We start from the raw sequence: 14,903 nt of genomic DNA, 5'->3' as shown, positions 1-14,903 counted from the left end.
ACAACTTCTACTTGTTATCCCCTATTTGAGCTATCAAATATTTAAGAACAATTCTCAAAATTCTACTGGAAAAAACTATTTTACACACTTTTGGGAGCAATTACTGCTTAGGCATTGGCTGCACATAATGTGCCTTACTCTCTCAGAAATCTATACTGAAAGTTGGGCAATTATTTCAGTTGTAAATGGTTTCCTGCTGAAATCAAATGACTTAAAAGTGTAGGCCAGGCCACAAGAGGCCTCTGAAACAACCATTTTTTATACTGAGACATCCTTCTGTCAAAACCATAATAGATGCAAAATGTACCTTTGTTTTGAGACAAAGCCATGGCCTTGTATCCCAACTATCCTTAACTGTCCTTGTTTATAATACAACCAATAAAACACACTTGTACAAAGAGAACATGTACAGAAGTACACTAAGTTTGGTATTTGTATTAGCGTTATGAAGGCCTGATTTGACATGATACTTGAAGCTTACACAACTGCAGGGATTCTCAATCTTTTTTCACCCATAACCTCAAAACTGCTCCACTTTTTTCTTCTCTGACCCAATATCTTGGATCCATTACACAAAGGATCCAGAAGTGTGTCGTATGACACTTTTTAAATTGATAATTAATATTCCCGTGACACTTCAAAAATGTTAATATAGTACTTGACAAATCTGCTAACCAGTGGTAAGACTCTCTCTGGTGAATGGGGTGAGTTAATATTCTCAACAGAATCTAAGCTTTCATTTAAAAAAAGTTAAATTTCAAGCTTTTTAGTTACAAGGACACATTTTCCAACTGTGACTCAAACATAAACCAGTGCAATTCCCTTCCTGAATCTGAAAGTAGAATGAAACATAGGTTGTAAGCTATTGAAAGCCCTATAGTGATGGGGTCAGTCCATAGCAGCTTCAGGATAACATCATTTGGATCCAGGGAAAAAAAGAAATCCTAATGGTATATCCAGTCATTTAGAATCTTTTCCACTTAGTATAAAAAAGTCTTTTGCACATCTCAGAGGTTTCTTAGAATCAGTTACCATTCAGCATTCATGTCAGAAGATGTGGAGATGCCAGGTCTGGATGAAGACTCTTGCCACTATCCTGAGAAATCATGTTCATCGACACTGACAATATTTTTAGACAATATCTGGAAAGTTTCAACCAGTCTATGTATCAGTATTCTCTGGGCCTCACTGATGCTAATAAAATGATTACTGCAGAGAGCTGGTTGGGAATATTTTGGAAAACATTTTTCCACTGGAAAATGTGAAAATTTCAAAACAAATTATCTGCAGGAAAAGGTTGGTTTCAACTAATTTTTCTACCATGTGAAACTGCCAAAATGTTTTGTTGCGACATTTTAAAAAACATTTTCTAAACAATGCTTGGAATCCCCATTGAAAGGAGGAGTCACAAGACTGTCACCTCTAGGTGAATACGTGGTGACTCCCTAGCAAGATAATCCAAGAGAGAAGCAGTGCAAGCCCTCTTCATGTAGGGCAGAAGCATAGCTAGCAGAAGTCTGAGGACCTAAGAATATGTTAAAGTGTGGTGCCTTAGAAATCACTCCCTTGGAAAATTCATTATACCACTGTGTAAGCCTTAAGATGGTAACTGTATACAAGAATTCCCATTTAAGGAGCACAAGTGCAAAAGCCAGGGAAGCTGCTCTCTGCCACGGGCAATAAGAAGGAGCTGAGGGATAGTTAGTCCTACTCAATCCTTTATGCCTTGGGAAGGCTTGGGGCTTCTCCCTGGTACAGGCATGGTCCCAACAGATACTGCTGGCCCAAATATTCCAAGTGAGTGAATGGGTGTGGACGCAGCAAGAGCAGAATACAGATGGACAAGCAACTGAAGAAGCTTAGATTCTGTAGCAAACATGAAGACACCCCAAAAACCAGTATTGTGTCCCACTTTAGGGTCATGATACAACATTTAGAATCACTTTCAATAAGTTTAGATGGATGCCTCCAAAAGTGTTAGGAACTGAGAGTCTAGCTGAGACTACACAACAGAATTTTGTAGTAGAGATATTATGACTAAGCACAAGTGTCAATTTTGATAGCACTTGTAGTAACAACGTCAGCAAGTCGCCATCTGACTGCTTATGTAATCAGCTAGGAAGATGTCTACAGCAAGAGAAAAAGAAAAACATCACATTGTCAAAAATACTAGATTCAACTTTAAACAAAATCTAATCTTTCATTACCAATTTTTAAAACCAAATACACCTATAACAAGCAAGTGAAAAAATGCAGTGTTTATGGACAGGAAGAAAAAATACAATCTAGTTTTGACCTACAAAATGTAAATATGAAGAATAAATTAACAGCATAAACGATTCATCTTTTAATTTACTATATCATCATGCTTTTGTCACTTAATCATTTGTGTTAACTTATTTTATGTTAATACCTTCCACTGAGAACCTCAGGTGTGAGCACAGAATGTAAACTCCTTACTTTGACTTTTATAGCTGTATATATGAGGATATTTTCCGTGTAACCAGGTACTTGTTATAGACACTTCTAGACAACAAAACATAATTGCCTGAGTTATTAACATGTGCAAAGAATTCCCTCCTCAATGTAGGAGGAAAATAAGTATGTACTTCAGTTATTTAAAAGGAATTTGAAAGGCTGGTTAGGAAGGAGACAAACTTTAGAAATCTAATTTTTTTGTATGATTTTAGAAGATTGCATGTTACTATTTCAGAATTTGTGTGATCAATAAATTATTCTAAGCTGAGCAACTCTAAGATAGGGGTCTCATTCAAGTACTTAAATACAGATATGGGCCATGTTTATATTATGGGTACTAGAGTAGCATGACTGCAACTCTGCCACAGTAGTGCCATATGATAGACGCATTCTATAGCAATGAAAGGTTTTTTCCTTTAGTAGGAAAGGAAACACATGCAACTAGTTTGATGGAAGAATTCCTCCATCCACTTACATCATCTACCGGGGGGGGGGGGGGGGGGGTGTCAGATCAGCTTAACTACAGAGATCAATAGTCTGAAAAATTCACACCCCAGGGGTCTAGTAACTATGTCAATCTAACTTCTAAGTGAAATGAGACCTTAAATCAGAGATGGTTAGTTTGAGGCTTGGGTGGCTCTTTAATGTGTCTCCTGAAACTTTGCAGCACATGGTAATAACACGCTGATTTAATTATCAACCAATCTAAATTAACAACCAATAAGGATACTTTTACTATGTTACTAAGCACATGTAAAATACCTGTTCAGTCATTTTGCTGTGAGACTAATTATATATTCTACTTGCTTTTCTGTTTCTTCAAAAGTAGTGTGTCTAAAGTTATGCATCTAAGGCAGTGACACTCAGACCTCTGTTTCTGGAGACAAATTTTTCTATCTGTAACAATAGTACTTTAAACAATGAATTCACATTAGTGTGGCTCTGCATTACCAGCATTACTGACCAGCATTACCCTAACCTGCCTAACTTTAGGTCCACTACTTCTGAAGAAGCAAAGAAAAACAGAATTCTAAGACCATTAGATCAGGGGTGGGGAACTTAAGGCCCAAGGGCTGGATACAGCCCCCCTGCTTGACTGTATTAAGGCTGTTAAGTAGCGTGTAATTCACTAAGTGAATAGTCTATGCATTTTTGCATCAACTATTCGATTAGTCATTAAAGTGGTGCTGCCCCTTATTTCAAAGGGGCAGAGCCGCATGATTCCCCAGCTGACTCCGAGCTCCACACAGTGCCACTTTGAAACACTGTGGTGGCATTTCAAAGGAGCAGTGTTGCACAGCTGATCCTAGGCTCTGTGTGGTGCTGCCCCTTTGAAACTCCATGGCGTTTCAAAAAAGCTGCGCCACACGGAGACCCAGGCTCCGTGCAGTGCTGCCACTTTGAAGTACCTGCCCCCCACCCCCCCCCATGCCTCTGATAGAGGCAGCGGGGATGGAGGGGAACAACTAGTTGACTATCCTGTTGACTATCTGATAAGCAATTGCTTATCAGATAGTTGACTAGTCCTTAACATCCCTAATCTGGATCTGGCACCTGGCTCCAGGATTAGGGTGCCCGCAAGGCTGAAGTACACAAAATCTACTTGCCTTAGCCCCGCTAGGCTCTGGTGTGCAAGTGGGGAGTGTATTTCTCCTACGTCAGAGGCCACACTAGTGAGGGGGTTTTTTTTCCCACCCCTTTCTGATACGTGCATGACCCCCGACTGATTCCTTTGGATCAATGGTCCCGGACCCAAAAAATGTTCCCCATCCCTGCATTATAGTCTGATTTCAGAGCCTAACAAGATTTACAATCCATGGAGAACCATTTAGGACAAGCCACCTAACATGGAGAATTTTCTGAAAGCGTTATCAGCTTCGGCTAAACTTTTGGGTGACACAACTTTCGGAGAAGTACATCACAGAAGCCTATCCTAAACTCAGTTTGATGGAAATTTTGCCTTCAGCTAAAGCCAAACAACTTTATTGCGTAGGGTAACAAAACTGCAAGTGCTCATGGAAATAGTCAGTTCTCTTTTTATGTACAACTTAATTTTGGAAACAGAGGAAGGCAAATTTCAAAGTAGTAAGAGACACAGGTATGTAACCATAGAGTAGGAACGGTGACATCCCACATGTACAGGATGTCAGCATACTGAAGATAACTCCAACAGAAAAATACCTTTTGTGAAGTCCTGTAAGGAAGAATTTTTCAAGCAATGTCAAGAGGAAAAAAAAGTAAATTAGTTGTTCTATACATTGTCTATGAAACATCAAACAAAACGGCATATGAACTAAAATTATCCAAGCAACACAAACACACAAGACACATGGTAAAAGGAGGAAGAGAATCAGATTTTGAATAACAAACTCTAGACAAAGTAAAGGACCCAGTAAGTCATCTAGTCCATCTTCCTTATTGTCCATTCCTGATTTCTCATTCCTGATAAATCTGCTTCTGATTTTTGCTTCAGATTATTTTGCATTTCTCTCAGATAAACTCATTTTATCCTCTTTCACTCACATTAATCTCTCTTTGCATGATGTGTTGTAACTCCTATCATCGCTTACAACTCCCTATCCCAACCCGGTGAAAGTGAATGAGTTTCAGGGATGGAGTGAGCAAGGTGAGGCCTTCAAGAAGGGGTGGAGCAGGGATGGGGCCTCAGAGAAGGAGCAAGAAGGAAGTGGGGCAAGGGTATTTGGGTTTGAGGTAGCTCTTACATTGCACTTAAGTTGAAAAAGTGATTTTGTGGTTAAAAAGGATGGAGACCACTGTTTTAAGATAGCTATATGCAGCATTTTCTGAAAGTATTATCAGCTTCAGCTAAGCTTTTGGGCCACATGACCTTTGGAGAAGTGCATTTCAGGAGCTTATCCTAAACTCAATTAGATGGAAATGCAAAATTGATCAAATCATAAAAGCAGTCAGTTGTAATTTCAATAAGCAAATTTACACTTAAGGTTTTAACACCCACTTCATAAAACTTGCTTCTTTTTCCTTCCTAGTATCTACATAGAATATGTTAATTTTTGTGTCAGAAAATCCTTTTCCAACAGCTTCACTGCACAATGATGCTTCTTCTGTCCCACTGCCTGGCAAATATATCCTAGGGTTACTCTGAACTTCATTGGAAAGGGATCTCAAATATGCTGGTAGGAGCACAGAGAGATCACATGCTGGAGCGGGTAAATAAGATAATACTGTTAAGGTAAAAAAATCCATATAACTAGTACACTTACGTAATGAGCGCCGTCTTTTGTTCTTTAACTTCCTTCTTTTGTTCATTCCAGCTTTAGAAGGAGATTCCTCTTTGGCCTTTGGCTGGCTGGCAACTTTTGAAGAGTTCTGCTGACTGAAATGCGTGGGCACATGACGAGCCAGTCCTCCCTGAGATGCAAAACTCGCATTGCATCCACCAACTACACACTGAAGGGAAACAAAATGACCAGAGAATATTGGAGACAATGTGGCATTCATTCAAGAATTGATTTAACTTACAGTTTTTTCCACTTTACCTAGGCTGACTTCAATTCCAGCAAATTAGAAGCAATCAATTCAAATTCTCAAAGCGCAAGTCTATGCAAGAATAGAAGAACTCTGATGCAAATTCTCACTAACTTCTATAACAGCTTTTCACTGAAACAAGTACCTTTTTTGGTGCTATAAGGTCATCTCAAATGTCAGAGAAAAACCTTAGACACTGGACCTACAGCTCTTACTGCAAGAAGCAGATCCATTGACTCTCATCCTCAATGACATTTCCCCTTTCAATTCAAACATACCCTTTTTTCAAAGACTCCACTCATGAACTAGCTCTACTCTGCAATTACTCTATAAGCTTATGGATAGTGTGAAGCAGAGTCTCTAAGCTTATTTACCTATCAAATATAATGTTCTTTTATATCTTCCTCTTCTGTCCATTGTGACAATTATTTTCTTGAGAATGATTTTTAATAAAGTACTTGTTGAGTTTAACAATTACTGTTAAGAATTATAATATTATCAAAGGATGTTTATTTTTAAAAGATACTGCAATACAAATTTTAAGTACCTCAGCGTTATTTTGGCAATTTTTTAAAGAAAATGCATAATCAAAAGATACGGTCAGAAAACAAAACCAAAACAAGACCCAGAAATCTCCTGATCATAAACACAAGAATTATGGTTAAAGTCAGTGTTCGCATTAATGGTTATATGAAGCAATTAGACAAATGGCAACCAAAACAATGTTTAAATAATGCACAACATTCTATACTTGGCTTAGTTTTACTTCGTACTAGTTCATTGACAAAATGTTTTAATTTCACTTTAAGGGATAATGGAAATCTTCCCTCCAAGGCCATTTGAAAATGGAAGTAAATGAAAAAAGATTGACACTCATTCTGAGATGAGAACTGATGTGTGTGTAACTGTCATATTAACTTTTTCAGATCCCATTCCAAGTAACAGTAATAGTTAACTGGACTAGTAGCTGAAAAGAACTAACTTATCACTGCCAAAAAATGAAACAATGTGCTCCTATTCCTCTCTCCTCTCTATTATAATCTTGTTATTTGAGTTTGGCCAGCATCCTCTTATTGTCCATTTGACTTACAAAAACTCCCTTGACAGTAAGGCACTTGAGCAGTTGGGATGAGTGAGGGAGGCTGTAACTCCGCAGATAATGACATCCAGGTGGAGACCAAAGAATAAAACCACAAACCTCTTCAGCCATGTCTTCACTTGCCGCGCCAGTGATCAACCTTCTAGTGTTCGATCCTAGCAGGTCTAGTTATAACCTGCTCAACTGAACACTGAGGGCAGCTCCAGTTGGAGCCGGTATCCCTCAGTCACGAGGAGTAAGGGAAGATGACAGGATCATATGCTCCTGTCAGCTTCCCTCTGTAAAAATGGCGCCAAGCTAAGCTTAAGGTAAGCCAACTCCAGCTACATATTTTATATTGCGTACCTTCACCTGACCTTCCAGGACTAGTGTAGCTCTGGCCTTCCTCATATACCCTGGCCTTACAAATTGGGCTGCAGGATGGGAGGCGCTGAGTCTACCACTTAGCATTTTTCTACTCCCTTATTCCCAACTGAGCCATTCTGAGCTATGGAATAGAGCAGTGTTTCCCAATTTTATTTGGCCAAGGAACCTTTTCAGCTTTTCAGAATTTCAAGGAACCCCTAGGTTTGTCAAGCAAAAAAAAAGAAGGGGGGGTGGGAGGAGAAAGGGACCCACCAATTCATGAAAATCACATTCTTTCCCAGAGACCTCCCCCCCACCTCCTTTCCATGAGGCCTCATCCGCTCTGTTCCCCTCCTCTCCATCACTTGCTATCCCCAGCCCTTATACCTGTCTCACCCTAGTGAGAGTGAGGTGTGGGGTGGGAATGAGGGATTTGGGTGTGGAAAGGGGTGAGAAGTACAAGCTCTGGGAGGGAATTTGGATGCAGGAGAAGGGGCTGTTGGCTCGGGGAGGGGGCTCTAGGCTGGGGAGTGTTGGGTTCAGGTGGAAGGTTGGGGTGCTGAGCAAGCCAGGGCTTGTGGATGTGAGGGTGCAGGAGTTTGGGCTGGATATGTGAGGGACTCAGGGCAAGGAGGCTGTGAGTATGATGGGCTCAGGACACAGATTTGTGATGTGTGGATGGTGCAGGAGTGTTGTGGCAGAAGACTGAATATGTGGGATGCAGGAGTTTGGGGATGTAAGAGGCTCAGGACAGAGGGTTCCAGTGTATGATAGGCTCAGATTTGGGATCAGGTGGTGCAGGAGTGTTATGATGCTGCAGTGAAATGGGGGTTTGGTCCCACTTGGGGGCTTGTTGGCCAGGCTTCATTTTTAAAATAAAATATTATGTCAAACTCAAAAGGTTTTAGCATTGTCTTTATATGTGAGAGGGGTGAGGAACCTGTTTTGAGTCAAAGGTCACTGACCCACACAAAAGTCAGTTGGGGCCACACAAGTGAGATGCAAAAAACAAAAACAAAAAACTCCTCAAACAAGGCCCAAGCCTCACTAATGTGGTCCCAAATGCGCTGGTGGGGGTAGGGAACAGAGTGCTAGTGGGTGCTGGGGCTGGGAAGAGGGTGCCGCTGGGTGGAAGGATGCCGGCTCAGGTGGCAGGGTGCTGGGGCAAGGTGCTGGGGCAGGCAGGTGGCAGGGTGCTGTGGTCAGGGACATGGTCCCGCTGGGCACAAGGGTGACTGGCAGGGTGCTGGGACAAGGAACAGGGTGCTGCTGGGTGCTAGAGTGGATGGCAGAGTGCTGGGGCCAGAGCCAGGGTGGTGCTGAGTCCTGGGGTGTGAGGCAAGGTGCTGGGGTCAGGGCGGTGCTAGAGTGGATGGCAGGGCTGCCAAGGAGTGGGATGGGGTGCAGGATCTGGGAAGGAGGAGGGGGGTGCAAGGGGTCAAGGTCTGGGTGATAGGTAAAGCAAAATGCAGGACAATGTAGCACTTTGAAGACTAACAAGATGGTTTATTAGATGATGAGCTTTCATGGGCCAGACCCACTTCCTCAGATCAAATAGTGGAAGAAAATAGTCACAACCATATACACCAAAGGATACAAAAAAATGAACACATATGAAAAGGACAAATCACATTTCAGAACCGGAGAAGGATGCAAGGGGGGGGGGGAAGGAAGGTGTCTGTGAATTGATGATATTAGAGGTGGGGAGTGGGATGTTTGTGAGTTAATGGTATTAGAGGTGATAATTGGGGAAGCTATCTTGGTAATGGGTAAGATAGTTTGAGTGTTTGTTCATTCCTTTTTGGAGAGTGTCGAATTTTAACATGAATGACAGTTCAGAGGATTCCCTTTCAAGTGCAGATGTAAAAGGTCTTTGTAGCAGAATGCAGGTGGTTAAGTCATTGAGAGAGTGTCCTTTCTGGTTAAAATGGCAAGAAACTGTTTTTTCTTTGTGATCTTGTCTGATGTCTGTTTTGTGGGCATTAATCCTTTGGCGAAGTGTCTGAGATGTTTGTCCAATGTACATAGCAGATGGACACTTTCGGCACATGATAGCATAGATTATATTTCTGGATGCGCAGGAATATGTGTTCTTGATCTTATAACTCACTTGATTAGGTCCAATAATGGTATCAGCAGAATGAATATGTGGACAAAGCTGGCAACGGGCTTTGTTGCAAGGGAAGGTACCAGGGTTGGTATTAGTGTGATATGTCCTGTGGTTGTTGGTAAGAATCATCTTGAGGTTAGGTGGTTGTCTATAGGAGACTATGGGTCTGTCTCCCAGAGCCTCTTGGAGTATGGTATCCTGTTCCAGTATAGGCTGTAGTTTATTGATAATGTGTTGGACAGGTTTAAGTTGGGGTGGTAGGTAGGGTGCAGAAGCAGGCTGGATGTAGGGTGTCTGACGAGGGGGAGGGAGCAGGAGCAGATTGGGGGTAGGGTGCAAGAAGCGGACTTGGGTAGGAGTTGGACCTCCTTGATCTGGCACCCTCTAGATCTGACTGGTCCCAGATGAGGAATTTTTGGACCAGGGGAGGTCATTTCAGGGTTCCTGGTTTCCTCCTTCCCCACTAGGCTTCTTTGCACCTCTATCCCCTGCAACCCAACTGAGCTGCTCACCCCTACTGGTTCCCTGCACCTCCCCCAAAACCATCTCCCACAATCCAAGGGAGTGCAGCACCAGTTCCCTGCAGCCCCTCACAGCCCAGCTGAGCTGCCCTTCTGTTCCGTATGCCCTCCCTCATCCACCTCAGCCCAGCTGAGACCTGCACTGGATCCCTGCATGCCTTCCCCTACAGAACTGCTGAGCTCCGTTTCCCTGCACCTCCCCCAAGCCCCGCAAAACTACTGACCCAAGAACCGATTCCCTGCCTCTCTCCCCCCTTGAGTCTAGCCCTGGTTCCTGGCACCTCCCTCCTCCTGCAGCCAAACTGAGCTCTGAGCGCCACACTGAGCTCAATTTCCCTGCACCTTCCCCCAAACCACGCAGACATGCTGAGCCAGTGCTGATTCCCTGCCCCTGCCTTCCTCCCTCCCCTTGGCTGTGTCTGTACTGTCACGATCTTGCACCAAAGCGGCCGCTCTTGCACAAAAATTTGCTGCCTGTCTACACTGGCCGTGTGTTCTTGCGCAAGTACACTGACATTCTCATGTATGAAATCAGGGCTTCTTGCGCAAGAACTACGATGCTCCCACTCAGGAATAAACCCTTTTGCACAACTATTCTTGCATAAGAGGCCAGTGTAGACAGGCAACATGAATTTCTTGAGCAAGAAAGCCCTATGGCTAAAATGGCCATCGGCACTTTCTCGGGCAAGAAAGCGTCCATACTGCCATAAATGCTCTTGTGCAAAAGCACAGTTTGCACATGGCAGTGTGGATGTGTTCTTGCACAAGAACGCTTGTGCAAGATGTTCTTGTGCAAGAAACAACCAGTGTAGACATAGTCTAAGAGTTTCCTCCCATGAGCAAAATGAATTTTGTGTTGTGCACCAGTACTGAGTTCATGTGGCTTGTTTGGATGTGCCACCCAAGTTATTAATAAATATTTTTAAACCTCTACCGCCATGTCTCCTCCCCTTGCTCCATCAGGTCCCCTCCCCCTCCCCTGCTGTCCTGACTCCTACTCTTCTCACTGTCCTCAGCTCTCCTGCAACCTGCCTCCCTCCACCAGCCCTTCTCTCCTCTTTGTGCCCACTCCTCCAGTAGCCCCACTCTGATCATGTGAGCTACCCCTCCTCATCCCCTCTTCTAACACCTCCCTCTACAGACCTGCCCTGTGTCTCTCCCCTGATGGTGGTCCCTCCCCTGCAGGTGTCTGTCCTTCTGCTTCACCCCCAGAATCCCTTGGCACCTGCATCTTCTCTTACCCCTGCACCCTCCTGGTGCCTCCCCCTTCCCTCACTTCCCCTGTCCCCTTTGCCCCCTTTTTCCCTGATGCCCACCCCTCACCACCCCCTGCCCCCATTCTCCTCATGCCCCTGTGCCCTCTCACATGACTTGCTCCATCCTGGCCTTCCTCATGCCCATCACTTCTTTCAAGCCTTCTCCCAGCACTCCCCCTCCTCCCTCTAGCGCCCAATACCCTTACCCTCTCCCCTCCCAGCATCACTCTGTCCCCCTCCCACTGACACCTCCCCTCCTGCCTTTTTCCTCATTGTCTGCACTTGGTCCCCTGCCATTTGTCTCTCCTCCACCCCTGTCCCTTTGGTGCCTTCCCTTTCCCCTCCACCTCTGCACAAGCACCTTCCTCTCCCAGCCCTTCTCCTTTCCCTCTGCACAAGCCCCTTCCCTCCCTCTCCCGTACCTTCTGCCTTCCACTTTGCGGGGCCGAAGTCTGTGCTCTGTCCCCGGACTCCGAACCCGCAACTCAGCCATGCGGCGCAACACAGCACCCAGCAGGTTTCAAATCCAGGGCCGTGACGTTACATCACATCCGGGCGTCTACCCACTGGTATGAGCACTCTGCGCAGGGCAGCAGCAGCCAGCAAGGGGGAGCTCAGAGAAGGTTGCGCACAGCAGGGACGGGACCAGGACGGGGACGGGGGAGAGATGCTCTGGGGCCAGGGTGGGAGGATGCGGGGGCGGGTGCGGGGGGGAGTCGGGATCCGCTCCAGCTCCAAATTTTGCTGGAGCATGGGCACCACGAGCCCACACAACTCGTCGCCCATTCCTCTGCTGGCTAGCTGGCTCACTCTCTCTCTTTCAGAGGGGGCGGGGGAGTGCCGGCTCCTCGCGGAACCCCTAGTTTTGCTCCGCGGAACCCCAGGATTCCCCGGAGCACCAATTGGGAAACACTGGAATAGAGAATGTAGGCCATGACTACACAATGGGCAACTCTATCCTAGGAAGCAGTGACTCTGAAAAAGACTGGGGTAATCAGCTGAGCTCCTAATGTTTTGCTGTGACTAAAAGAGCAAACATGATCCTGTGATGGATCAACAAAGGAATTCTCTTTTTGGTATTACTAGGGGGCAGTGCCCGCTGCTTGCTACACTCGCCAACCCCATTCTCTGGGGGTAGGCAGCCACAGCTCCCCCAGATTGACAGCCCTGGCATATCCTGGTTCTCTCCCCTGGCCACCAGGCACCCCACCACCCACCCGCAAGGCCAGGCCAGCCGCGGCTCTCATCCCCCCTCCCTCCAGCCACCAGGAGGTTGGGCTGGGTTGAGGCTCTGCCTCCCCCATTCCCCCTCCGTGACCAAGGGTCCAAGGCCGCCCTGGCCCCAGCTCTTCCCTCCTTCCCCCTGAAGCCACCTTACCCTTACCCTTACCCCCTCACTCCTGCTTTTGGCCCCCCAGCCCGTTCCCTCCACCAACCAGTCCTGGCTCTTTCCTCCCCCTGGCCGCCAGGGAGGGGGGCCAGGGCGAGGTTGCACTTGGCTCTTCCCCTCAGCTGCTGGGGAGGGGAAAGGGACCTCTCTGGGGCATCACAAGCTCTGTGCTCTTCCCTCTCCCCAGAGGCCTTGCAGGTCCTGCGTGCTCTTCCCCGGCTGCAACTGCCAAGCACCTGGGAGGGAAAGAGGAGGAGGGAAGGGCTACAGGACACAGAATGACATGACAACATCACTCTGTCATCCTGCAGGACAAGTTTTTCAAAATATATAGAGAGATGACAGCTTCTAGAATACTATGTCCACTTCTGGTATTCACAATTCAAGAAGGACGTTGATAATTTGGAGAGAGTTACCAGAAGAGCACAAGAATGATTAAAGGATTAGAAAACATACCTTCCAGTTATAGACTCAAGGATCTCAATCTATTTTAACAAAGGGAAGGTTCTGAAGTGACCTGATTATAATCTATAAGTATGAGGAACAAGCCACTAATACAGGGCTTTTTCATCTAGCAGAAAATGGTATAACATGAGCCAATGGCTACAAATTGCAAGTAGACAAATTCAGACTAGAGATCAGGCATAAATTTGTAACAGAGTAACCAGCCATTAAAACAACTAACTGAGGGTCAAGGTAGATTATCCATCACTAAGAATTTTTTAATCAATACTGGATATTTTCCTATAAACATGCTTTAGGAATTATTTAATGTAAGTTCTATAGACACTGGTTACATACAATTCAAACTAAATCAGCACAATGATCCCTTCTGACTTTGGAACCTATCAATCACATATAAATACCTAATTAGTGCATCCATCGACAAATTTAACACAGTGGTCCAGGATCCTGGTGTCATATACACAATTGTAAAGCTGAAGTAACACCAATGTGACTTCAATTGCTTTGAATTCATGCTGACAAAGTAAAAACCTTGGCTTAGTCATGTGAAGAAAAAGAAATCAAATATATACCTGCAGAAATAAGGATAAAGACAACTATCCAAAAGCATAATTTCTACCAAAAATGGTTTCTTCTGCAGTTCTGAAGCCATAAGAACTATATGAATTGTATGAACAAGAGGATTGCATGAAAGGAAAGGGTTACGAATATGAAACCTAAGAGTCTCTTCTATGTACCTTCTATAAAAAAAAATAGGACTCTACTTAAATTGCGTAAAACTGCCTTCTTAACTTTCACTAAAAATCCTTCTTGTTCCATTAGCTCTGACAAGGTTGGAGCAAAGACCCAAAGAAGAACCATGTTACCTGCGAAATTTAAAGCTACACTCTTGGCAATGCATGCTAGAACTCAGAAAAAATGTCCCAGAAAAAAATGGGTTATTAGAAATGTGTGGGGGGCAATATTACAAACTTATTAAAAGAAAGTGAAATGGTAATACATTCTACAAATGTGCCAAGTAAATGAGTACCAGACATGATTCTGGACAGCAGGTTCATAAGACAGAATGGTGTTTCTAGTCTGTTTAGATGGACTAGAGTGTCACTGTTCTTTAACCACACACTGATGACATGGAACACAAGATATTCAAGAGCTCCACCACAAAAATCAGCACATGCTCTATCCAAAAGTGAACTATTATCCATGTCATTACTGACACAGCATACTTAAGTAGGTGCCGTTTACATCTAAAAAACACCCAAACATGACTGGTTATAAGTTAAGCAATTGAGCCTGTAACCAAGATACAAATGTGCCACATAGTTTGCCAGTAGTTGGTTATATTATTACAGCCAATTAAAAGAAGCCTGCAGTATACCACAGATGCTACAAAATACTTTGTAGTGAAGAGGAAATAGAAGAGAAAAATGTCTTACCTGTTCTTTTCTTTTTTTTCTCTAAAATAATATATCCAGCAATCCGTTACTAATGGGTTATGTCTCTTCCTCTCCAAAGATATAGGAGCAGTTCAGGCTGTCAGTTCAGGATCTCTGGGCTTTAAATCCCATCAGCTTCCCACCAAATACTTATACAGCTTTAGAAGGCCATTGATAAATCAAACTCAACTATTATGCATAACTTTAAACCTCTCTCTCAGAAAATCAGATCTTATTTTTTAAATATTTTATTTGTTACTACCACAGGGTGGGTCCGGATTGGTGGATATGTTACT

General features: G+C 44.1%; 1 protein-coding gene across 2 annotated transcripts in view; it reads right to left on the bottom strand.

Annotated features, from left to right (window-relative positions):
* Positions 1-14,903, bottom strand: part of AEBP2 (AE binding protein 2) — a 68,238-nt gene that overhangs the window by 17,873 nt on the left and 35,462 nt on the right. For both annotated transcript variants that reach the window (XM_075897841.2, XM_075897833.2), the window contains exon 4: positions 5,721-5,907. In XM_075897841.2, coding sequence (XP_075753956.1) covers positions 5,721-5,907 — 187 coding nt within the window. The remainder of the gene's footprint in view (positions 1-5,720; positions 5,908-14,903) is intronic.

The sequence above is a fragment of the Pelodiscus sinensis genome, chromosome 1 (assembly GCF_052426305.1).
Source record: "Pelodiscus sinensis isolate ZL-2025 chromosome 1, ASM5242630v1, whole genome shotgun sequence".
NCBI lineage: Eukaryota > Metazoa > Chordata > Testudines > Trionychidae > Pelodiscus > Pelodiscus sinensis.
This window is presented reverse-complemented; position numbering and strand designations above follow the sequence as displayed.